Here is a 24,456-nt window from a genome sequence, read left to right as displayed (position 1 = left end):
CCGAAGGCTCCGAGACGAACCCATCCGGAAAGAGCCGAAGCGGAGCGGGAGGCGTGGTCGGGTGTTTCCGGCGCGGCGGCGGAAATGGCCGAGGGCCGGCGGTGGCGGCCATGTTGGGAGCCGCTGGGTGCTGAGGAGGCGCGAGTGTGAGGCGGCGGCGGCCGGGCCCGGCGGACTCGCCGCCCCGCTCCCCCCCTTCTCCTCTCCCGTCCCCCCCCTCCCCAGCCTCCCCCATGCCGCTGGCCTGGCCTCCCCCCGCTCCCTGAGCGCGGCCCGGGGTTCCCTCTCCCCCACCTCCCCCCTCCCCGCACACCGCGGCTTCCCCCTATCGCGATAGTCGGCGGCGGTGGGGGGGGGGCCGCCATGTCGAGCAGCGGTCGCAGCCCTCTGCCTACCCTTAACGAGAGAGACGCGGAACAGGTAGGGCCGGCGACGGGGAGGGTCTCTGTGAGGGGAAGGGGGGGGGGGGGTTGTCTGAGGGGTGTCCGGCCCCTCCGTGAGGGGGTCTGGGGCCGTTTTCTGAGGGGGAAAAGAGGGTCTGGGGCCGGTTTGTGAGGGGAAAAGGGTGGTCTGAGGGGGACGGGGGTCGGTTTGCGAGGGGAAAAGGGGGTTCTAGGGTCGGTTTGTGAGGGGAAAAGGAGGTTGAGGGGGTCTGGGGTCGGTTTCCGAGGGGAAAAGGGGCATCTGAGGGGGACGGGGGCCCTTTTTGTGAGGGGAAAGAGGGGTCTGAGGGGATCTGGGGTCGGTCTGCGAGGGGAAAAGGGGCTCTGGGGATGGTTTGTGAGGGGGGAAAAGGGTCTGAGGGGGGACCTGGGGAATTTTGTGAGGTAAAAAGGGTGCCTGAGGGGCCCTGGACTCTTTTGTGAGGGGGGGAAAAGGGGATCCGCAAGGATTAGAAGTGAGTCTGAGGGGATCCTGAGCCTTTTTGTGAGGGGAAAGGGGGGCTCTGAGGGGGGCCTGGGCCCCTGCACAAGAAGAAAAGGGGGCCTGGGGTCGTTTTTGAGGACAAATGAGGGGGTCTGAAGGGACCGGGGGCTGTTTTGTGAAGGGAAAGGGGGATCTGAGGGGGTCCTGGGCCCCTCCATGAGGGGAAAAAAGAGGGTCTAAGGGGGTCCTGTGCCCCCCAACCCTTCTGCAAGGGGGTCCGGGGGGGCCCAACTCCTCTCACAGATCCCCCACCCGAAGTATCCCGAGGCCTCCCATGGCCCAGACCCCCATGTGGGGTGGGGAGACCTGAGCCAGGCTCCCCCCTCAGGGGCTGGATCCAGCTCCTCCATGGGACCTGGTGTGGGGAGGGGGGCTCCTGGGCTGGAACCCCCCCAGAGGGGTCTGGGGTTCCACTTTAGGGGGTTCCTGAGAGGCACCAGGGTTCTCCCACCCCAAAGGTTGGGGTGAAGGGGGTCAGGGCTTGCACCCCAAAGGAGGGGAGGCAGGTAGGGGGGTGTCACCCTCCCACATTGGCTCCTCGGGGGTCTGGTATCTGCTGGGGGGTGCGAGGTTTGGGGTGTCGTTGTCGTGTCGTCGTCCCCCCCCATCTCAGTGGCTGCGCGGACTGGGTGTGGGGGCGTGAGCCCACCCCCTTCCCTGCTGAGGCCCCCCCACCCTACGGGGAGGGGGGGTTGTGGGGGCGGCATTGCTGCCACGGGCTGGGCGCCCTCCATGGGGGTTTGTGGGGGGGGGAATGGGACTGTGAGGTGTGTATCCCCCTCAAATTATGGGGGTGCCCACTTCTGTGATGGGGGCCAGCCTCCCCCCAAGGTATGGCGAGGTTGGGGGTTCACCCTTTGTGTCTGCTTGGGGGGGAAGATGAGGCCCAGACCCCTCTGGGGGGCATCTGGAATGGGGATCCCCCATTTTGGGGTGTAGGTTTGGGGGGGCTCTTGAGGTCCCCCTCAGCTCCATGCATCTTGTGCTGACAGGGGACCCCACTTATGGCTCATCCCTTTTGGGGGGGCCCTGGGGGTACCTCGGCTTCCCCAGCTGCGTGGCAGCCCCACTTTGGCTGGTATTTTAGGGGACTTCCCACTTTCTGCAATGGAGGGACCCCCAAGTGATGGGGAGGGACCCCAGTGGGATGCGGCCTGGGGTGGGAGGGCCACAAGTGGCTTCCTCTCTGTGTCCCCAACACCGAGGACAAGGGAATGCCACCTGCTCTCCGGCCGTCACCGTGGTGTCGGGCACCCCCTCCTCATTTTGGGTCGTTTTCCTCTATTTTTCCACTGTTATGTAACACCAGAGAAAAATTATTCCTGGCTGGGAGGATTTGGGGAGGGGGCGGCAGAGAGTTGGGGGGGCTGCTGCGTCTCCCGCTAAACTGACATCCGAAATCGGGGTGCCTTTTTCTTCCCCCTTCCCCCCCAGTTTCACCATCACGTGGAGCCCGAGCTGGCATGGTTTTATATATACATATATAAAAAAAAAAAATTTCTCAAAAATAACTAAATTTGGCTGACATTTCAGCGCCGCCGCACCAAAGCTGTTTCACCATCTCCTGTCGGCTGCCGAGGCGGGGCTGGGGGGGGGGGGGCACACACATCACCCGCCCGCCGCAGGTAGGCCCGGCATGGCCCCGGTTACCGGTTACACCGTTACCAGTTACGCCGTAGCCGCTTGCTGCCGGTTCTGTGACCGTGACACGGTTGGCTGATGGTGGCATCGGCACCGCCACGGCCTCTTCGCGCCAGGATCTTTAGACCTGACCTAGTGACATCACCCCCCCGGACCTAGTGACATCACCCCCCCGGACCCGGTGACATCATCCCCGCTGCCATTCTGGTGGCGATTCCCAGCGGTTTGGCTCTCACGGCAGCTGGCGAGCGATGCAGGGCCCTCCTACCCCACTGTGTCTTGATTTTTCCCTTTTCTGCCCCGTTCTTGCACCCCTGGTGCTTCAGGTGTTCCCCAAAACTGAAGCTCGAGGCTGCAAACTCCCCCCCCCCGCCAAGCTCTCGCAGCACGGCTGAGCTGGTGTCAGCCCCAACCGGTCGAGCCGGTCTGGCGTTCCCGGCGCTCCTTGGGGAGTTCAACTCTCGGCAAGAGCTTCCGCCGGCCGCCGGCACCACCCCGCACCGAGCCAGCCATCGGTGTCGCCGGCACCCACCGCCACGAGCTTGAGCTGGTTTGGGGTCGCCGAGCGTGAGTCCCCGCTGCCATGCTGGGTTCGGGGTGGGGGAAACTGAGGCACGAGGGGTTTTGGCAGCCAAGGGAGGAGGTTTAGAGCTGAGCTCAGGGGCCTGTTTAATTAGTGAGAGTTTGGTTAACGAGCTTCAAGCCCAGCACCGCTCTTTGTAGCCGCGGGGGGATGCCGAGGGCCGAGTCCTTCACTGCTGTGCCAAAACCGGGAGCGCTGAGGTGGCCACCCACATCCCTGTGAGGTCCCGGTGAGGGGGACGGTGACGATCTCCCGACATTTCGGCACTGGCAGAGCCCGGAGCCGGCAGTGCTTTCGGCAAGCCTCACCGGGGCCCGGCGCAGCTGCCACCGCTCTCCTGGCACGACCTTTGCGGGGCGGGGGGGGGCGGCGGGGGGTGGTGTTGGAGGGGAGCCGCCAGTGCCGGGGGAGGTTTGCCGGCCACTCCGGCCTCGCCGATAAGAGGTGCCGGAGAAATGCCGGGCACGCTGGCCGCTTGCCGGCATCGCCGTGGTCCCCCACATTTGTTTTTTGGTGGTGGTGGGGGGAGTGATCCGGTGTCGGTGCCGCTGCACGCCTCAAAACCCCGAATTAATTCCCCGGCAGCATGGCCAGATGGTGAAGCACGTTCCCCGCCCCGTTGCCACGGCAGTTTTTTGGCAGAAAAAAACCTTTTTTTTCTTCACTTTTCCCCATCGTCCTCCCAGCAAAGCGCCGGATTTTGGGGGAGGGGGTGGATCTGCCCCCCCCCCCGATATCCCCTTCCTCCCCAGGTCCCCAAAACCACTGCTTTTTCCCCAGAATCTGGGGGCTTGATGCCTCGCACCCGGTTGCGCCATCGTCGGCTGAGCAACACCGAAAACTCTTCCCCCCCCCCATCCCCCCCCCAACCTCGCTTCCGGTGGTGGTTTCCTTCCCATGGGGAGGGGCACCCCAAGAGCGTGACCCCCATGAAACCCCACTGGGGCTTTGGTGGGGGCTGTGGTGGCTCCGAATCCCCGAGGGTGTGGGGCGGGGGGTTTGGCTCGGCTCCGCCGCCTGCTCACGCGCGCCCGTTATCTCCGGTGTCACCGGAGCGGTGACAGCGCAGCGGGGGGGGGGGGGGGGGTGACACCGCCCAGCGCGGGCATGTCGCTCCCCATAAGGGAGCACCCCTAAAGTGTCCCAAAAGCTGGGGTGACCCTGGGTGTGTGTGGGGGGGCTTTTGGGGTGCAGTATGGGGGAGTTTGAGGTTGGTGGCATTTTGGGGGGCACCCCAGGGCCTTCCCTGTTTTGGCTGTGGGGTGAACCCAGGCATCCGGGTTGCCTGTTTTGGGGTAAAATCACAACATTTGGGCACCCTATTTCTGGGAGGGGATTGGGGAGGGGACAAACATGTCCCCGTCCCCTCCCAGGGAGGGGGTGACACTGTGCTGGCCCTGTGTGTGTGCGTGTCCCCTCCCAGCCCAGCCCGAAACCACGGCGCTTGCGTCAGGTATCGGGGGCGGCTCCTGGCCTGCCCGGGGCGCGGCACAGCGCCGTACGGCAACGGCACTCCCGGACTTTGCTCCTGGCTTTGCCGAGAGCCTTCGGACCCCCCCGGGAATTCCTGGGGGGGGCGACAGGTCAGGATAGGGGGACATTGAGCCGATTGTCCCCTTCGTGTCCCTGCAGCCGGGTCCTGCGGAGGGGAAGGGCGGCGGGAAGGCCAACATGCTGCGGGGCCGGAATTCGGCCACCTCCGCTGACGAGCAGCCCCACATCGGCAACTACCGCCTGCTGAAAACCATCGGCAAGGGCAACTTCGCCAAGGTCAAGCTGGCCCGGCACGTCCTGACCGGCAAGGAGGTGAGTGCCACCGCGGCGCGGGGATCGTCCTCGTCCTCTGGGTGCCACCACCGTGTGGGGGCAGGTTCCAGGTCCTTGCCCTGTGGGTGCCACCACGGTGTGGGGACAGCTCTGGGTCCTGGTTGTTGCCCTGTGGCTGCCACCGTGGCACGGGGATGGTCCTTGTCCTGTGGGTGCCACCGCAGCGTGGGGACAGGTTCCAGGTCCTCAGCCTGTGGGTGCCGCCGTGGGGATTGGCTCGTGGCCCTCGTCTGGTGGGTGCCACCGTGGTGCGGGGGCAGTTCTGAGCTCCCAGTTGTTGTCCCATGAGTGCCACCATGGCGTGGGGACAGGTTCCAGGTCCTCACCCTGTGGGTGCCACCGTGGGAACGGGCTTGTGGTCCTCACCCTGTGGGTGCCACCGTGGGAACGGGCTTGTGGTCCTCACCCTGTGGGTGCCACCGTGGGAACGGGCTTGTGGTCCTCATCTGGTGAGTGCCACCCCAGCGTGGGGACAGCTCTGGGTCCCGCTCCTCATCAGTGAGTGCCATGGTGTGGACAGGCTCTTGGTCCTCATTCCCATAATCTGGGGAAGGGCTCCTGGTACCCCCACGAGTGCCACCACAGTGTGGGGACACACTCCTGGTTCTCACCCTGTGAGTGCCACTGTGGCACGGGGATGGACCTGAGCTCCTGGTCCTTGCCCCGGGACTGTCACTGGGAGTGCCACCACGGTGCAGGGACAGGTTCCTGGTCCTCGCCTAATGAGTGCCACCACGGCACGGGGACAGCCCTGGGGATCGTCCCTTCCCCTTGCCCTTCACCCTGTGAATGCCACCATGGTGCAGGCACAGCCCCGTCCCCCTGCCCCTCACCTCATGAGTGCCATTGCGGTGTGGGGACAGCTCTAGGGACAGTCCTGTCGCCCTGTTCCTCACCTCACGAGTGCCACCACGCTGTGAGGACAGCCTGGGGGATGGACAGCCCCTCACCCTGCAGGTGACACTGTGTTGTGGGGACAGTCCTGGGGATGGTCCCATCCCCTTTTCCATCACCCTGTGAACGCCACCACGGGGTGGGGACAGTCTGTCCCCCTGTCCCTCTCCCTGCAAGTGCCACTGCAGTGTGGGGACAGTCCTGGGGACATTCCCTGATCCCCCTCTCCGCGCCCCCCCATCCAGGTTGCCGTGAAAATCATTGACAAGACGCAGCTCAACTCCTCCAGCCTGCAGAAGGTGAGGGCGGGTTGGGGTCCCCTGGGGCGGAGGGGGGGCATGGGGTGTAGCAGCTGCTTTTGTGGGGGACACACGGGGGTCTGTGGCATCTCACGCTCCCCCCCGTTTCCTCACAGCTCTTCCGGGAAGTGCGAATAATGAAGGTCTTGAACCACCCCAACATAGGTGAGCCCCCAGGCTGCATGCTGTGACTCCTGTGCCCCTTTTTCCCACCCCTTGGCGGGGGGGGGGGGGGGCGTCCCCCACCTCGGGGGGGGTCCTAGAGGGTGGCCCCCACCCTGCTCCCCACCTCCAGCCCCACTTTGCCCCCTTTGCAGTGAAGCTCTTCGAGGTGATCGAGACGGAGAAGACGCTTTACCTTGTCATGGAGTACGCCAGCGGGGGTGAGCAGCAGGCAGAGGGGGGGGACACAGCAGGCAGGGAGCGGGCAGGGCTGCCTCTCACCCCTGCCTTCTGTATTTTCTTGCCCCCTAGGTGAGGTTTTCGACTACCTGGTGGCCCACGGGCGCATGAAGGAGAAGGAGGCCCGGGCGAAGTTTCGACAGGTCGGGGGGACGCCGGTGTGACATGCCCTGTGTGACACTTCCCTGTGTCCCCAGGGGGCTGGGAGGGATGGCCCTGTGCCCCTCCCTACCCCGGAGTGGGGCACCCCCCTGACACCCCCCTCTCCTGCAGATAGTGTCGGCCGTGCAGTACTGCCACCAGAAGTTCATTGTCCACAGGGACTTGAAGGTGAGGAGCCCCCACCTTGCACCCGCTGACGTCCCCCGGGACCCCTGCCAGCACCCCAGGGGGCTCCCCGGGTCTTCCCCCGCCACCCTCTTGACCCCGGGGCAGCAACTGGATATCCCTGGGACCCCCCAGGGCAGCACCCAGACGCCCCTGGGACCTCATGGAAAGGTGTAAGGACCCCTGGGGTAGCACCCAGACACCCCTGAATCCTCTGGGGGGGTCCAAGGGCCCCTGGGGCAGCACCCTGGGACCCCCAGAGCAGAAGGTGGGTGTCCCTGAACCTCCTGGGAGGTGCCAGGACCACCAGAGCAGCATCCAGATACCCCTGAACCCTGTGGGAGAGTGCAAGGACCCCCAGGGTGGCACCTGGACACCCCTTGCACCCCCCAGGACAGCACCAGATACCTCCAGACCCCTCCCTCTGGCTGCACCCACATACCCCCAATCCCCCCAGCAGAGCACCCAGACACCCCTAAACCCCCTCGGGGCGCTCTCCCTCCCCTGGGACAGGCGGAAAACCTACTGCTGGACGCCGACATGAACATCAAAATCGCCGATTTTGGCTTCAGCAACGAATTCACCTTCGGGAACAAACTGGACACGTTTTGTGGGTCCCCCCCCTACGCCGCCCCCGAACTCTTCCAGGGGAAGAAATACGACGGCCCCGAAGTCGACGTCTGGAGTTTGGGCGTCATCCTCTACACCCTGGTCAGCGGTTCCTTGCCCTTCGATGGGCAAAATCTTAAGGTAATGCCTCATTTTGGGGGGGCTGGGGGGGCCCTGAAGGGGTTGCGGTGTCCTGATTGGGGGTGTCTCGCCTCAGGAGTTGCGGGAGCGGGTGCTGCGGGGCAAGTACCGGATCCCCTTCTACATGTCCACCGACTGCGAGAACCTGCTGAAGAAGTTTCTCATCCTTAATCCTACCAAAAGGGGCACCTTGGAGGTGAGGGAGGATGGGGGCGGTGCGGAAGACCCACAGCAGCACCCCCCTGAGGGGTCCTGGACACCCATGGGACCACACAGGGACCCCCAGTAATGTGTTGGGCACCTCAGGCACCCCTTGAGCCCCCCTGGTGTGGTCCTGGGCACCCCCAGCATGGTTCTGGGCACCCCTGGGACGCTCAGGTGTGGCCCTGGGCATCCCCAGCATGATCCTGGACACCCATGGGACCACACAGGGACCCCCAATATCGTCCTGGGCACCTCAGGCACCCCTTGAGTACCACCAGCAGGGTCTTGGGCACCCAAGTGTGGTCCTGAGCACCTTCAGTGTGATCCTGGCCGCCCATAGGATTCTCTAGGACTCCTCAACGTGGTCCTAGACAACCCCAAGAGCACCCTAAGACCTCCAGCGTAGTCCTGGGTGCCCCAAGAGCCCCCGGGCACCCCCAGCACGGTATTGAGCACTCTCAAGACCCCTGGGCACCACCAGCATGGTCTTGGGAACCCCCAAAATGGTCCTGGACACACGTGGGACCACCTAGGGACCCCCAGTATTGTCCTGGGTGCCTTGGGCACCCCTTGAGCACCCCTGGCGTGGTCCTGGGAGCTCCCCAAGACCCTGTGAGCACCCCCAGTGTGCTCCTGGGTGCCCCCAGGAACCCCCAATGTAGTCCTGGGCACCCCTGGGACGCCCAGCGTGGTTCCAGGCACCTTGACACCCCCAGTGTGGTCCTGGGTCCCCCTGAGCACTCCCAGCATGGTCTTGGGGATCCCTCAGGACCCCACAGTGTGGTCGTGGGACCCCCCAGGAGCCCCTGGGCACCCCCTGCATGATCCTAGGGGTACCCAGACCCCCGCAGCATGGTCCTGGGCACCCCCAAGAGCACCCCAGGACCTTCTGGTCAGCCCCGGTGTGGTCCTGGAACCCCCAACGTGGTCCTGGGCACCCTGGGACCCCCCGCAGTCACCCCTGGCCATGCCCTGAGTCCCCCAGTCTCCCCCCCTGCACAGCACCGGGGACATCTGGAGCCTCCTGCCCCGCCCCCAGGACCCCAGAGGTGACCCCAGGAAGTCCCCAGACACCCCCCAAGGCCCACTTTGATGTTGTTGTTGTGTGTGTCCCCCCCAGCAAATCATGAAGGACCGCTGGATGAACGTGGGCCACGAGGATGACGAGCTGAAGCCCTACATGGAGCCCGTGCCAGACTACAAGGACCCTCGGAGGACAGGTAGGACCACCCCCCCCTTCCCCGGACACCTGGGTCCCCTTTCTTGGGGGGTGGGGGCCCCCCGGATGCCTGGGGTCCCCTGCTGAGGCCTGTCCCCCCGCCACCTCCCCCAGAGCTGATGGTGTCCATGGGGTACACGCGGGAGGAGATCCAGGAGTCGCTGGTGGGGCAGAAGTACAACGAGGTGATGGCGACCTACCTGCTGCTGGACCACAAGAGCTCGGAGGTGCGGGGACGTCAGGGGACATGGGGTGACACTGAGGGACGCTGGGGACGACACAGGGGTGTAGGGGAGTGCAGGGGACGTGTGGAGAATGGGGAGAGGTGAGGTGACGCAGGGGAGGGGAGATGTGAGGACACAGGTGGGACAGGGAGTATGGAGGGGGTGAGGGGACCATGAGGGAGTCATGGGGACAATAAGGTGACGTGGGGACTCCAGGAGACATGGACATGTGATGGACAATATACAGCGACATGGGAACAGCAAGGGGACACAAGGAAGGACATAGGTATGACAGGGAACGTGGACAATATGCAGGGACATGGGGACAATGAGGGCACATTGAGAGGGTCACGGGGACATGGTGATGTGAAGGTATGGAGAATATGAGGGAACAAGGGGACATTAGCATGGGGGACGTGGATATGACAGGGGACGTGGGGACAATGAGAGGACATGGAGAGCGTCATGGGGACATGTATGACATGGGACATGGGGACAGCGAGGTGGCATGGGGATGTAAGGAGGCACGGATACGTGATGGACCATGGAGATACGAGGGGACATAGGGACAGTGAGAGGTTATGTGAGGGTCATGGAGGGCTTGGGGACAAGGGGACAGGTGTGATGGAGCATGGAGGGTATGAGGGGACACAGGGGTCACAGAGCACGTGGGTATGACAGAGAACGTGGAGGGGGATGAGGGGACAAGGGGACACGAGGAACAGGGATATGGGTATGACAGGGAACACAGGGAGGAGATGAGGGGACAATGGGGACAACGAAGGGGCGTATGGACAGGGTGGGCCACTGGGGGGAGCACAGGGAGGGACACGGGGGACGCCGTCCTCCCCAGCCATACCCTGAGCCTGTGCCAGCGCGTCCCCGTGCCATCACGTCCCCCCCGCCCCAGCTGTGCCTCATGCCACCGCATCCCCGTGACAGCGCGTCCCTGTCCCCAGCTGTGCCCCGTGCTGGCACGTCCCTGTCCCCAGCTGTGCCCCGTGCCAGCGCGTCCCTGTCTCCGCACGTCCCATCCACAACCCTGCCCTGTGGGTCCCTGTCCCCATGTCTGCGTGGTGTGTGTCCCCCCCGTGTCCCCTTGTGCCCCACACCAACGTGTCCCCCACACATCCCCTCCGTGTCCCCAGCTGGAGGAGAGCCTGGCGCTGAAGCCGCGGGCGGCCCCCGACCTGGCCAACAGCTCGGGCCCCTCCCCGGCGCACAAGGTCCAGCGCAGCGTCTCCGCCAACCCCAAACGCCGCGTCAGCGACCAGGGTGAGCCCCCCCAACACCTGGGTCCATCGAGGGGAGAGGGGGGGTGACGGTGGCAGGGGAGCCCAGACGCCTGGGTCCGTGGGGGACTGGGGGGGACCTGGTTGCCTGGGTCCCTGGGTGGGGGCCAAGGTGGGGCGTATGGGTCCCGGGATGGGGGTTGGATGCCTGGGTCTATGGGTGGGGGTCAAAAGTGAGTCCCCAGACACCCGGGTCCCTGGGGGGGGGAACACACGCATAGCTGGGTCCCTCTGGGGCGGGAGCAGGGGGGCCCCGGATGCCTGGGTCTGCGCGTGGGGGGCTTGGTGGGGAGCTGGACGCATGGGTCCATGGGTGGGGGGGCCTTGGATGCCTGCATCTGCACGTGGGGGGCTCGGGGGGGACCCAGACGCCAGGGTCACTGGGTGGGGGCCTGGGGGCACCCAGTCGCCTGGGTCCGTTGGGGGTGGGAGCCGGGGGCGAGGGATACCTGGGTCCCTTGGGAGCGGGAGTCCTGGGTTCCCATGGGGTGGGGGGATGAAGTGGGGCCTCCCATATACCTGGGAGCCACCTGGGTCCCCTTGGGACCCCCCCCTGACACCCCCCCATCCCACCCACCCCCCCAGCTGGCCTCTCCATCCCCACCTCGGCCTCCTACTCCAAGAAGACGCAGGCGGCCAACGCCGAGAACAAGCGAGGAGGAGGCGGGGAGGAAGAGGGGGGGCGGCGGGCAGGCAGCACCGCCAAGGTGCCCCCCAGCCCCCTGCCCGGCCTGGAGCGAGCCAAGGGCACCCCCTCGCCCTCCACGGTCAGCACGGGGTGGGGGGGCACCCATGCCTGGGTCCTCTGGGTGGGGGGCACCCATGCCTGGGTCCCCTGGGGGGTGGGAGCAGGGCAGCTCGGACACCTGGGTCCCCTGGTTTGGAGGGGCCGGGGGGGGGGCAAGGTCCTCCGGGGGTGCAGGGGGGTGGGAGAAGGGGGTCCCGGATGCCTGGGTCCCCTGGGGGGTGGAAGAAGGGGGGCCCAGATGCCTGGGTCCCCTGGGGGTGCGGGGATGGGTGTCCTGGATGCCTGGGTCCCTTTAGGGTGGGAGCTGGTGGGGGGGGGGATCCCAAACTCCAGGGTGCCCTGGTTCCCATGGGACCCTGACAGAGGGTCCCCAGACACCTGGCCCCTCCATTTGGGGGTGCCCATGGGGTTCCTGGATGCCTGCCCCCCCCCCCCGCCTTAGCACACCCCTGTGTCGTGCCCCCCACAGAACAGCGTCCTCTCCACTGGCACCACGCGGAGCCGTAACTCCCCGCTGCTGGACCGGGCCAGCCTGGGCCAGAGCTCCCTGCAGAACGGCAAGGACAGGTAGGGGACCCCCCCGACCCGCACCCCCCAAATCCCCCCCATGGTGCCCCCCCCCCTTAATGCCCCCCGCGCCCCCCGCTTTTCTCTCCTAGCTGCCGACCCTCACCCGCCGCCCCCCCGGCCCCCGGGGCCCCCCCGCGGTCCCGGCAGCACCCGAAACCCGCCGCCACCACCCCCGCCGATGCCAACTGCGAGGCCCCCCGGCCCAGGCAAGGCCCCCCCCCCCCTCCAAATCCTGGCGCGGGGCCCATGTCCTGGGGGGACCCCCGGGAGGGTTTTGGGGGGGGTCCCCATGTGCCTCTCCCTCCCCCTGCTGCAGCACCCCAGCATGTCCCTGGGGGTTGGGGGTGACTCGGGGTGCTGGTGTCCCCCTGCCTGGCACCCCACCTTGTCCCCAGGGACCAGGGAATACTCGGAGTGTCCCCTGTCCCCGGGACGTCCCCCAGAGCGGAGGCGGGGGGGGGGATTCTGGGTGCTGTGGGGCGGTGGCAGGTCCCCAGGGTGCTGTTGGGTGTCCAGCAAGTCCCTGAGATGTGGCAGGATGCTGGTGGGTCCCCGTGGTGCTGTGGGGTGCCAGTGGGTCCCCAGGTCGTAGCAGGGTGCTGGCAGGTCCCCGAGGTGCCATGAGTTGCCACCAGTGTGTTCCCAGAGTGTCCCAGGGGCCGTGGGTGCCAGCAGGTCCCCCGGGTGCCACGAGTTACTACCAGCATGTCCCCAGGGTGTGGTGGGGGATGCCGTGGGTGCCACCCCCTGCACCCTGACCCTCGTCCCCCGCTTTGTCCCCGCAGCGGGGTGCCCAGACGGGTGCTGGCAGCGTCCCCCTCGGCCTCCAACATCAGCCAGGGCCCCGGGGTGCTGTGGGGTGCCAGCGGGTCCCTGGGGTCTGAAGAGCTGCTGGTGGGTCCCCAGGGTGCTGTGGGGTGCCCTGGGGTGCCAGTGGGACACCAGCTGGTCCCCAGGGTGCTGTGGGGTGCCAGTGGGACACCAGTGGGTCCGTGGGGTGCTGCGGGTGCCAGCAGGTCCCCGGGGTGCCGTGAGTTACCACCGGCGTGTCCCCAGGGTGCAGCAGGGGGGGTGCCGGGGGTGTCTGGGCCACCGTGAGTTACCCTGACCCCTGTCCCCCTCTGTCCCCGCAGCGGGGTGCCCAGCCGGGTGCCGGCGGCGTCGCCCTCGGCCCACAACGTCAGCCAGGGCCCCGGGGAGCGGCCCAGCTTCCCGCGGGGGGTCTCCAGCCGCAGCACCTTCCACGCGGGGCAGCTGCGGCAGGCGCGGGACCAGGCCCCCCTGCCCTACGCGCTGCCCCCCGGCCTGCCCCCCGCCTCCCCCTCCGGCGCCAGCCAGGGCCGCCGCGGCCCCTCCGCCAGCCTCTTCAGCAAGTTCACCTCCAAGTTCGTCCGGAGGTGAGGAGGGGACCGTCACCGCGCTGTCCCCCTGTGTGTCGTTCCTCGGTGTGTGGCCCCTGGGCTGCCCCTGTGTATCCCCGGGGCTCCTCCGTGTCCCCTCTGTGTGTCCCCTCGTCCTTCCGGGGCTCCTCTGTGTCCCCTTCATGTCCCCTCTGTGTGTCCCCATGTCCTTCCGGGGCTCCTCTGTGTCCCCTTGACCCCCCAGGGCTCCTCCATGTCCCCTCTCAGCATCCCAGGACTCTTCTTTGTCCCTCTGTGTGTCACCTTGTCCCCCAGGGCTCCTCCGTGTCCCCTCTGTGTGTCCCTTCTTGTCCCCTGGGGGCTCCTCTGTGTGTCCCCTTGTCCCCCTGGGGCTCCTCCATGTCCACTCTCAGCATCCCAGGACTCTTCTTTGTCCCTCTGTGTGTCACCTTGTCCCCCAGGGCTCCTCCGTGTCCCCTCTGTGTGTCCCTTCTTGTCCCCTGGGGCTCCTCGGTGTGTCCCCTTGTCCCTCCAGGCTCCTTTATGTCCCCTGTGCTCCTCCGTGTCCCCTCTTTGTCCCCCCTGGAGCTCTCCTCTGTCCCTCCTGGTCTCCCACATCGCCTCCTGTCACCCTCTGTCCCCTCAGGGCTCCTCCTGTCCCCCAGGTCCCCTGCCATCCCCTCGGGGACGTCCCCTCCTGTCCCTGTGTCGTCCCCCCCCCCAACTCTGTGTGGTGCCGCAGAGCCGGGGGGGGGTGTCGGGGTGGGGGTACTGCTTTGCCCCAGACACCTGGGTCTTCTGGCTGACCCCATCCCCGCTTTGGGGGGTGGGAGGGGGGGGCTGGGGAGGGGGAGGGGACACCTGGGGTCCCCTAGGGGTGGGGGGGAGGGGGGTGGCTCTATCCCGGCCCCCTCCCCTCCCCCCAACGTCGCCCTTCTCTTCTGTTTGTCTTTGTAGAAATCTGTCTTTCAGGTTTGCCAGAAGGTAGGGCCGCGCCGGACGCCTGGGTCCCTGTCCCCTGCATGTGTCCCCCCCCCCAACCCCCAACCCGGGGAGAGCAGGTCCCGTCCCCCCACCCCCAAACCTCCCACCCCCAGCAAAACCTACCCCCCCCTCCCCGCCCCCCCCGACGTCGGCGCTGCACGGCCCCGCATGGCCCCCTCCCCGCTCGGCTGCGGCTGTCTGTCCGTCCGTCTGTGTGTGTGTCCCCCCCGCCCCGTGTGTGTGTGTGTGTGTGTGTCTGTCCCCCTCCCTGTGCTGTCTGTGTGTCCCCCCCCTTCCCGGACACCTGGGTCCCGTGGCAGGAGGGGGAGGGGCTGCCCCCCCCCACCCCCCCCCGCGCCCCCCCTCACTGATCTCTGCCCCCTCTTGTTTCTCGAGGAACCCGCACGAGCCCGAGAGCAAGGACCGGGTGGAGACGCTGAGGTGAGTGACACCCGTGGGCTCCCCGTGACACCCCCAGGGTCCCTGTGACACCCCCAGGGGCTCCCCAGGACCACTGCCTTGGCCCCCCCTGACACCCCCAGTGTCCCTGGGAACACCCGCGGGGTCCCTGTGACACCCTCAACGTCCGTGGGCTCCCCAGGATCCTCGTGACGCCCACAGCACCCCCGGGGTCTTCGTGACACCTGTGGGAGCCTCATGACACCCAGCACCTCCATGCTGGTCCTGGTGACATCCGTGGGGTCCCTGTCACAACCGGGCCCACCGTGCTGGTACTGGTGACATCCCTGGGACCCCGTCACCCCCGGGACCTCCATGCTGGTGACACCCATGGGCTCCCAGTGATGCCCAGGCCCACCACACTGCTGCTGGTGACATCCATGGGACCCTTGTCACACCCAGGACCTCGGTGCTGGTCCTGGTGACATTCATGAGGTCCTTGGGACACCCAGGACCTCTGTGCTGGTCCTGGTGACATCCCCCTGCCCACCGTGCTGGCCCTGGTGACATCCGTGGGACCCTGTCACACCCAGGCCCACAACGCTAATCCCGGTGACAACTGTGAGGTCCCCATGACACCCAGGCCTCACTGTGCTGCTCACGGTGACGTCCATGGGGTCTCTGTGACACCCAGGACCTCCATGCTGGTGGCATCCTTGGGACACCCAGGCCCTCCATGCCAGTCCTGGTGACATCCCTGGGACTCCTGTGACGCTCAGGACCTCCATGCTGGTCCTGGTGACATCCATGAGGTCCCTGTGACAGGACCTCCATGCTGGTCCTGGTGACATCCTTGGGACTCCTGTGACACTCAGGACCTCCATGAGGTCCCCGTGCCACCCAGGACCTCCGTGTTTCTCCTGCTGCCATCCCCATGCCACCCAGACCCACCACGTTTCTGATGCCACCCCCATGGTGACCCCGCTGTCCCCTCGTCCCTTCCTTTTAGACCGGCGGTAGGTCCGGAGAAGGACCCGCGGGAGGGCGGCGGCGGCGGCCGAGAGGCCAAACCCCGGTCCCTGCGTTTCACCTGGAGCATGAAGACGACGAGTTCCCTGGAACCCGGGGAGATGCTGCGCGAGATCCGGAAGGTTCTGGACGCCAACAGCTGCCGTTGCGAACCCCAGGAGCGGTTCGTGCTCCTCTGCGCCCACGGGGCCCCCGGCCACGACTCCTTCGTCCAGTGGGAGATGGAGGTTTGCAAACTCCCCCGTCTGTCCCTCAACGGCGTCCGCTTCAAACGCATCGCCGGCACCTCCATGGCCTTCAAGAACATCGCCTCCAAGGTGGCCAACGAGCTCAAGCTCTGAGAGGGGACACGTGGTGGCGCCGCCGCCCCCCCGGGGACACGCGCACGCTCGCCCGAGGCGGGGGACGATGCTCTGGATGGACGGGGATGGGGAGGGGAGGAGGCCCGGCGGCCCGAGGAGCTGCGGGGACGTTCCAGGTGGAGCTGGGACCTCGGGGTGTCCTCCACCGAGCTGGGACCCTCTGGGGACGTCCTCAGGGGACCTGGGACCTCACACTGTCCTCATTGGAGCGGGGACCTCAGGATGGACCCGGGACCTCGGGATGTCCCGGATGGACCTGGCACCCTCTGGGGACATGCTGCATGGAGCTGGGACCTCGGGATGTCCTGAATGGACCTGGGACCTTCCGGGGGACATCAGCGATGGACTTGGGGACATGGGGCCAGCCTGGGTGGCCCAGATCCACACGAGGACATCCTGGGTGGCCCAAAGACCTGTGGGGACATCCTCTATGGACATGGGGATGTCCTGGGTGCCCCGGGGCCTCATGAGGACGTGGGGGACATCCTGGATGGCCCAGGACCCTGTGGGGGACGTCCTCCATGGACATGGGGACATCCTGGATGGACCAGGCCCCCCCTGGGGCCATCCGTGGTGGCCCAGGGACATCTGGTGACGTCCTCGATGGCCTTGGGGACCTGTGGGGACATCCTGGGTGTCCCCAGGGCCTCACAGGGACATCTCCGGTGGCCACTGGGGACATTCCCGAGCCTTATGGGGGGGGGGGGGGGGATGGGACAACCTGGGGACAGTGGGGGGGGGCACACAGAGGGGGATGGCCCGGAGCCTTACGGGGACACCCCGCCGTGGCCTTAGGGGCCTTGGGGACATCCTGATGTCACAGTCGTGTCCCACCCCACGCGCCCCCCCCCCCCCCCCCCCCCGGGTGGCCTTAGGAGCTTTGGGGACATTCTGACGTCACAGCCCCACCCCCCCTCGCCCCGGGTGTCCTGCCCCTCCCCCCCCACTCAGGAAGGTCCCCGGGGGGGGGAGGGGTCCTGCTGCTGCCGGGGGGAGGGGCCGCCCCCCCACACCCCGGGGGGGGGACGGTGCCGCCCCCTTTGACCTGCTGTAGCCCCGCCCCCGGGGTCACTGGACGCCTGGGGCCCCCCGGGGGGTGGGGGGGGAGGCGGGGGCGAACCTGCCCTTTACATACCTCGGGGGGGTCCGCAGCCCCTCCCACCCCCCCCCCCGCACCGTCACCCCCGGGCGGGGGGGGGAGGGGCGATGGGGGTACCCGCGGGGGGGGAGGGGCAACGCCGCCGGCCCCGCCCCCGGCGCGCGGGGGATTTTCCAGGTTCTAGATTAAAAACTTTCCAGAAAGATCCACGGCCTCCGAGCAGTGCTCCCAGTACGGACCAGTCCTCCCAGTAACCGCGCCCCCCTCCGGGCCCCCACTCCGGACCAGTGCTCCCAGCACAGACCAGTCCTCCCAGTGACCCCCCCCGGCGCCCCCAGCACGCGCAGCCTCTCTAGTAAAATACCTTTATTGACAAACGGGGCTGCCCCCGCCCGTCCACCCCCCGCCGGGGTCCGCGTGTCCCCCGGCCCAGCAGGGGGCGCTGCGGCGGGGGGGGGGGGGCGGCTCCCCTCGCTCAGCGGGGCGGGGCGTGGCCGGCGGCGGGGGGGCGGGGCCGGGCGGCGGGGGCGGGGCCGGGGCGGATGAGTGGGGGCGGGGCCCGGCCCTGCTGGAGCGGCGGCGGCGGCCGCGGCAGCACCGGGGCGTTGGGCGGGGCCGGGCGTAAAAGGGGCGGGGGCTGCGGCGGGCGCGAGGGGGAGGGCGGAGGGGGCGGGGCCGGCGCAGGGGGCGGGGCCGGGGAGGCGGGAGGCGGGGCCGGACGGGAGACGCCGCTGAGCTGCACCTGCGGGGAGAGAGGCGCTGGGGGTGGGGCCAGGGCTGAGGGGGCGTGGTCAAGGCGGAGGGGGCAGGGCCTAGGTCACCGCTGATAGGCGCGGCCAGGAATGAGGGGGCGTGGCCATGGGCCCGGCCATGGCTGATAGGCGGGGCTGTGACCGTGGGGCGGGGCCAGTGGCGGGACTGGGACCGGGACACGGTCTGGGACCAGTTCCCTGACTGGGACAGGGACCGGAACCGGGACCACGGTGGGGCCTGGGACCAGTCCCCCCACCAGGGCTGGGACCAGTGCCTGGCTCAGGACCGGGGACTGAACTGGGGATGGGACTGGGAATAGGGCTGGGACCGGGACCAGTTCCTGGCCTAGGACTGGGGACAGAACTGGGACCAATCCCTGAACCAGGACTGGGACTGGGGGATGGAACTGGGACTGGGGGATCGAACTGGGACCAGACCTTGCATTGGGACTGGGACCAGTGCCCAATTTGGGACTGGGACCAGGAGTAGGGCTGGGACCAGTCCTCCCATCAGGACTGGAACCAGTTCCTGGCTCAGGACTGGGACCGGGGACAGAACTGGGACCAGTCTTTGGGCTGGGGCTGGGACTGGGACCAGTCCTTGCACTGGGACCGGCCCCAGTCCCCGCCTGCGGAGCGGAGCCGGGCCCAGCCCTCACCCTGGGGCAGGCGCTGGTCCCAGTCCCCGCCGCCCCCCTCCCCACTCACCTCCTGCTGCTGCCCGGGGCCGGGGGGGGCGCCGGGGGGGTCCCTCTCCCGCAGGAGCCGCTCCAGGCCCAGGCGGCGCCGGGCGCCCAGCACGAAGCTCCTGACCTGCGCCACCGTCTTGTTCCCCAGCACCCCGGCCACCGCGGGGAAATCCCGGCCGTAGCGGCGCAGGGCTGGCGGCCAGAGCCTGCGTCAGCCACCGCCAGCGCAGCACCGGGACGGGGGAACGAGGGGAACGGGGGAATGAGGGGAACGGGGGGAACGAGGGGAACGGGGGAACGAGGGGAACACGGGGACAGGGAACAAGGGAATGGGGTAACGAGAATAAAGGAGTAACGAGGGCAATGGGGTAACGAGGGTAAAGGGCTAACGAGGGGAACGGGGCTAACGAGATAAATGGGGAACGAGGGGACGGGGCAATGGTGGGACAGGGAACGAGGGCAAAGGGGTAACGAGGGGATGGGGAATGGGGTAACGAGGGTAAAGGTGTAGTGAGGGTAATGGGGGTAACAAGGGCAGCAGGGGAACGAGGGGACGGGGTAACGAGAGGAACGGGTAACGGAGGTAACGGGGGTAAGAGGGTAATGAGCATAGTGAGGTAACGAGGTTAATTAGTGGGGGCTCACCCTGCACCGCCAGGAGCTGCTCGTCCGTCGTCCAGCGGGAGCTGAATTTGCTGTTGCCCTGGGGGGAAACGGGGGGGGGGGGCGTCAGGCAATATGGGGTGCTGTGGGGCACTGTGGGGTGCCAGGGGGGAACGTGACACCGTGGGGCACCACAGGGACACTATGGGTCACGCAGAGACACCGTCGGGCACGCAGGGACACGGCGTGAGTGTGGGACACCATGGGGCAGGGCAGGACACCGTGGGGACACTGTGGGGCGCATGGGGACACCGTGGGGCAGGGCAAGACACTGTGGGGTGTGTGGGGACACCGTGGGGACACCGTGGGGGCCCCCCCAAGCCCCACCTCCGGTGGCCGCAGCCCCTCCACGCCGCCCTCCAGCGCCTGCTTCAGGCCGCTGTTGATCTGCTTGATCCGCTGCACCTGTGGGGGCGAGAGGCCCAGGGGGCACCCCACAATTTAGCGGGCACCCCACAACTTGGGGGGCACCCCACAACCTACGGGGGGGGGCACCCCACAGACTGTGAAGAGGGAAGGTTTTTATCTGGCGTTTGAGGGAAACGAGATGACCATCAAGGTTTGGGGGTTCATCCCCCAACTTAGGCCTTGACTTTCAACTTAGGGGTCAGGCCCCCCCAACCTCGGGGGCACCCCCCAACCTCGGGGGCACCCCTACAACTTGGGGGGCACCTCACAGATTTTTGGAGAGGGAAGGTTTTTAACACAGGATTTGAGGGAAACAAGCTGACAATCAAGATTTGGGGGTTCACCCCCCCGACTTAGGGCTCACCCCCCGACTTAGGGGGTCACACACATCCCTCCCCAAAATTAGGGGGCACCCCATAGATTCCGGGGGGGCACATTTTACCTGGCGCTTGAGGGAGACGAGCTGACAATCCAGCTGCCGCAGGGCCAGCGCCCCCAGGTCGGGGTTGGCGGTGACCCCCGCCACGTCCTCCCGGCTGAGGTGCATCCCGCGGGGGGGGCGGCGGCGGTGCCGCGCAGGGGGGTGGTGCCGGTATTGCGCCGTTTTGGGGTAAAAAGGCTGAAATTTAATAAATTGGGGGGGAGGGGAGGGGGCTGGGGTCACCATGCTCACTTCTTGGGGGGGAAAGGGCACAGAGGGGGTTTGGGGCACAGGGGGAGATTTTGGAGGGGTCACAGGGGGAGTTTGGGAGGGCACAGGGTGAATTTTGGGGGAGTTGGGGGGGGCACGGGGTGAGACTTTGGGGGCACGAGGTGAATCTGGGGGGAGCTGGGCAGTTTGGGGGGAGTTTCGTCAGTCAGGGAGTTTTGGGGGGCCCAGGGGGAGTTTGGGGGGGCACCATGAGCATTTTAGGGAGGTTGGGGGGCACAGGGTGAGATTTGGGGGGGACCAAGGAGCGTTTTGGGGGGCCCGGGGGGGGTTGGGGGGGGCACTTTGTGAGCGCGGTGACCCCAGCCCCCTCCCACACACACCCCCCAAACCTCTTTTTTGGGGTCCATTGTTTCCGTCTCCCCCTCGGTGACGGGGCGCTGCTCGTCCGTCTCGTCGTTGCTATGGGAACGGGGGGGAAAGGAGGGTTTTTGGGGGCGGGGGGGCTGGTTTCGGGGGTGTGTTTGGTTTTTTGTGGGGGGGGGTGTTACCTGTCGTCGCGGTCCTTGCGGCCCAGCAGGCGCCGCGCCTGGCGATCCATGAGGCTGGTCCGGCTCCGGGTTTTCTTCCAGGAGTAGTAATATTTCACCAGGCTGGGGATGAGCTTGTCGGGGAGCTGGGGGGGGCAGGGGGTGAGATTGGGGTGGTTGGGGGTGCACAGGGGGGGTTTGGAGGGCGCAGGGGGAGTTTTGGGGGGTTTGAGGCGGGGGGTCTCAGGAGGAGTTTGAGGGGGACACAGGGTGAGATTTGGGAGTTTGGAGGGGCACAGGAGGAGTTTTTGGGGGGGCGCAGGGGGAGTTTTTGGGGTTTGGGGGGGCACAGTGAATTTGGGGGGGTTGAGGGGCACAGGAGGAGTTTGGGGAGGTTGTGGGGACTTTGGGGGGGGTTGGGGGAGCTCAGAGTGAATTTTGGGGGGTTTAGGGGGGCACAGGGGGAATTTGGGGGGGCACAGAGTGAATTTGGGGGGGGTTGGGGGGCACATGGGGGAGTTGGGGGGGCACAGGGGGGATTTTGGGGGTGCGCAGGGGGAGTTTGGAGCGGGTTGGTCTTAAGGATGGGGTGGGACGTGGAGGCTTAAAAAACGAGGGGGGCTATAAATGGGGGGGGAAGCGGGGGGGACCCCCCTAAAAAATGGAGGGGGAGATGGGGAGGGAACGCCCTAAATATGGGGGGGAACCCCTAGAAACTGGGGGGAGCTGGGGGGGGGAACCCGCGAAACAGGGGGGCGGACGTGGCACCTGCCCCCACCCCCCCAGCAGGTGGCACCGCTGGGGGCAGGGACGGAGTGGCACGTACCACCCCCTATGGGGGGGGTGTCAGGGGTGGCACGTACCACCCCCTATGGGGGGGGGTGTCGGGGTGGCACGTACCACCCCCTATGGGGGGGGTGTCAGGGGTGGCACGTACCATCCCCTATGGGGGGGGTGTCAGGGGTGGCACGTACCATCCCCTATGGGTGTGTGTCAGGGGTGGCACATGCCATCTCGGTGGGGGGGGGGGGGTGGCAGGGGGTGGCATGTACCATCCCCTATGGAGTGGGGGGGGTGAGGGGGTGGCACGTACCACCTGCTGATGGGGATGTTGGGTGGCACCTACCACCTCCCGGCCTCCGGGGGGGTCCCAAGGCGCTCTGCCCCCGCCCCCCGAGCACCCCAGGGGACACCCTGGGGGTCTTGTGGGGCCGACGACCCCCAGCTCAGGGTGACGGGGAGCCACCAGACAAGGCGGGGGGTGAATCAGCCACGGTGGGGGGAGCTGAGCCCCGGTGCCCTCCCCCAGAGGGGGTTTGGGGGGCATTTTTGGGGGGGGCGGGGGGGGGTGTCTCTCACCATCTGCTGGATGCGGGCGAAGCTCTTGCCGTGGAAGCTGAAGGCCTGTTCGAAAAGGACCTTGTCCTCCACCGTCCACTCGTCCGGGAAGGGCGTGAAGTTGGCCAGGTCGGCCAAGGACTTCTCCACATCGTGCTTGTGCCACAGCAGCATCCCCAGAGCCTGGGGGGGGACGCAAAGGGACACAGGACACAGCGGGGGGGGGGGGTCAGGAGGTGCCTGGGTGGCACCCAGGGGGGACCCCGCGCTCTTTTAGGGGGGGTGATGGTACCTGCTCAATGTTGTAGCCGTGCTTGTCCTTGGCCATGGCGATGTATTTGTCCACTGAGGGGGTAAAGGGGGGGTTAAGAGCGGGTTGGAGGGTTAAGGGGGGGTAAAGGGAGAGTTCAGGGGGATAAAGTGGGGATTAGAAGGGTAAAGAGGGGGTTAAGGGGGGGGGGGGTTGTTAACGGGGAGTAAAGGGGGGGTAAAGGAGGGGATTGGTGGGTAAAGGGGGGAGTAAAGGGGGAGCTTGGGGGGTTAAGGAGGAGTAAAGGGGCAGTTAAGGGGGGTAAAGGGGGGACTGGGGGGGATAAAGAGGTGGGGGGGGAAAGAGGGTGTTGGGGTGGCAAAGAGGGGTTGGGGCCATAAAGAGGGGGTAAAGGGGGAAGTTGGGGGGTACGGGGTGGTTAAAGAGGGTGTTGGGGGGGCAAAGGGGGTGGGTAAAGGGCAGGTTATGGGGGGTAAAGTGGGGATTAGGAGGTGTAAAGGGGATGTTGGGGGGAACAAAGGGGGGGGTTGGGGGATAAAGGGGGTGTCGGGGAGGGTGGGGGACACCCTGCAGCCACCCACCGCCCCCATCCCTGCCAAGGGATGCCCCGATAGGATATGGGGGGGGCTCACATTTGGCATCGGAGACACAGTGGTTGGGGGCCCAGACCAGCATCCCCTTCAGCTCCTTGTTGCTGTAGCGGGCGGGGCTCTCTGAGGGGGGGGAGGGAGGTCAAAGGGGGGGTGACGCCCCCTAGGCCCCCCCCAGGTCCCCCCAAAATCCTCCCTACCTGGTTTGCAGTCGGGGATCACCGCCTGGTAGTCAGCCCCCACCCGGATCATGCTGTCTGGGGGGGCGGAGAGGGAAAAAGGGGGGACATGGGGGTTAATTGGGGAGACGGGGGTTAACAGAGGGGGTCCCTGCCGCCCCCCCGGGGGTGCATGAGGTGTGGGGGTCAGCGGCTGTGCCCCCCTCCCTGCTGGTGAACAAAGCCGGCGGCCGGCACACACGCGGGCAGCCGGGGACAATGGGGACAGGGCTTTGTTCCCCCCCTCCACCATGTCCCCGTTTGTGTCCCCCCCAAAAAGACCCACGGAGGGGGGGGTGACGTGAGCGCAGCCCCCCCCCCGCAACTCGTGGGGGGAGCGTGGTGCCCCGACACAGGCATGTGGTGTGTTGGGGGGGGGACACAGGCGTGTTTTGTGGGGCTGGAGGGAGACGCAAAAGTGTTTTGGGGGTCGGGGGGGGCACACGCGTGTTTTTGGGGCGGGGGGGGACACTCACCGTGGGCGTGCTCGTCCTCGCTGCCCTCGTCCTCGGAGGCGGGGGGGCCACCGCCGGCGGCCACCGACTTCGCCCGGCTGCGGGACAGGATCCCCGAGGGCTTCTCCATCACCGACGGCATTGCCTGGGGAGGGGGGGGCGGGCTCAGTGTGACCCCCCGCAAACCCCCAGGGGAACCCCACAAGGATAGATTGGGGGGGGGGGCTCAGCTCCACTGCCCCATGCCAAACTTTAGCCCAACCTTGGTTATTCTGGGCCGGGGGGGGGGGGGGGGGGCGTGGGAATTTTGGGGAGGGGGACGCGGTGTTGCTGTGGTGGGTGGCTGGGGCTCCCTCCTCAAAAAGAAGGACCCCCCCCTGAAATGGGGAGTAAAGTTGGGGGAGGGGTAAAGAGGGGGGAGGAATTGCGGGGGGGGGGTTGGGGGGGTCCCGGCGCCCACCCGAGCCCACCCGCGCCCACACAATGCGCCGCCGGCTGCTCCCGCCGCCTGACGGTGCCAAAGTAGTTCCAGCTCCCCCGGCCTCAGCACGGCCCCCCCGCCCTCAGCGTACCCCTCCGCCAGCGGCAAGGGGGGGCACGGGGGGGGGACAAACATGGGGGTCCCAGCCTCACACCCCCCCCCACGGCGAGGTTGGGACCCATAGCGTGTGTGGGGCTGTGTCACCCCGCTGCGTGTGGCTGGAGGGAACAAAGGGCCAGGGGGCGGCGGGAGACCAGGGGGCTGATGTGGG

The 24,456-nt window shown here is 67.1% G+C and overlaps 2 protein-coding genes across 5 annotated transcripts; one reads left to right on the top strand and one right to left on the bottom strand.

Annotated features, from left to right (window-relative positions):
• Window positions 1-37: 37 nt before the first annotated feature.
• Window positions 38-17,191, top strand: MARK2 (microtubule affinity regulating kinase 2). 4 transcript variants are annotated; one of them, XM_063319198.1, is made up of 19 exons: window positions 38-420; window positions 4,784-4,957; window positions 6,118-6,171; window positions 6,288-6,336; window positions 6,489-6,554; window positions 6,646-6,716; window positions 6,847-6,903; window positions 7,414-7,650; window positions 7,727-7,846; window positions 8,975-9,074; window positions 9,188-9,300; window positions 10,446-10,572; window positions 11,175-11,356; window positions 11,807-11,904; window positions 11,997-12,113; window positions 13,041-13,304; window positions 14,226-14,252; window positions 14,649-14,693; window positions 15,661-17,191. In XM_063319198.1, the coding sequence occupies exons 1-19, from the start codon at window positions 364-366 to the stop codon at window positions 16,019-16,021; spliced, it is 2,319 nt and encodes a 772-aa protein (XP_063175268.1). In that variant the 5' UTR covers window positions 38-363; the 3' UTR covers window positions 16,022-17,191. The 4 variants fall into 4 exon arrangements, with proteins under 4 accessions (XP_063175268.1, XP_063175270.1, XP_063175271.1 ...); XM_063319200.1 differs by lacking the exon at window positions 14,226-14,252 and having other exon boundaries at window positions 15,661-17,190; XM_063319201.1 differs by lacking the exon at window positions 11,997-12,113 and having other exon boundaries at window positions 39-420; window positions 15,661-17,189.
• RCOR2 (REST corepressor 2) lies at window positions 17,111-23,846 on the bottom strand. The gene is made up of 13 exons (XM_063319167.1): window positions 23,726-23,846; window positions 23,232-23,288; window positions 23,074-23,154; window positions 22,463-22,515; window positions 22,192-22,353; window positions 20,854-20,978; window positions 20,695-20,764; window positions 20,096-20,272; window positions 19,573-19,650; window positions 19,228-19,285; window positions 18,602-18,774; window positions 17,676-17,883; window positions 17,111-17,121 (listed from the first exon to the last, which is right to left on the bottom strand). The coding sequence occupies exons 1-13, from the start codon at window positions 23,844-23,846 to the stop codon at window positions 17,111-17,113; spliced, it is 1,374 nt and encodes a 457-aa protein (XP_063175237.1).
• Between the last annotated feature and the right edge of the window lie 610 nt (window positions 23,847-24,456).

Source organism: Chroicocephalus ridibundus, chromosome 31, assembly GCF_963924245.1.
Source record: "Chroicocephalus ridibundus chromosome 31, bChrRid1.1, whole genome shotgun sequence".
NCBI lineage: Eukaryota > Metazoa > Chordata > Aves > Charadriiformes > Laridae > Chroicocephalus > Chroicocephalus ridibundus.
The sequence above is the reverse complement of the archived record's forward strand: the minus strand, read 5'-3'. Positions and strand labels throughout refer to the sequence as shown.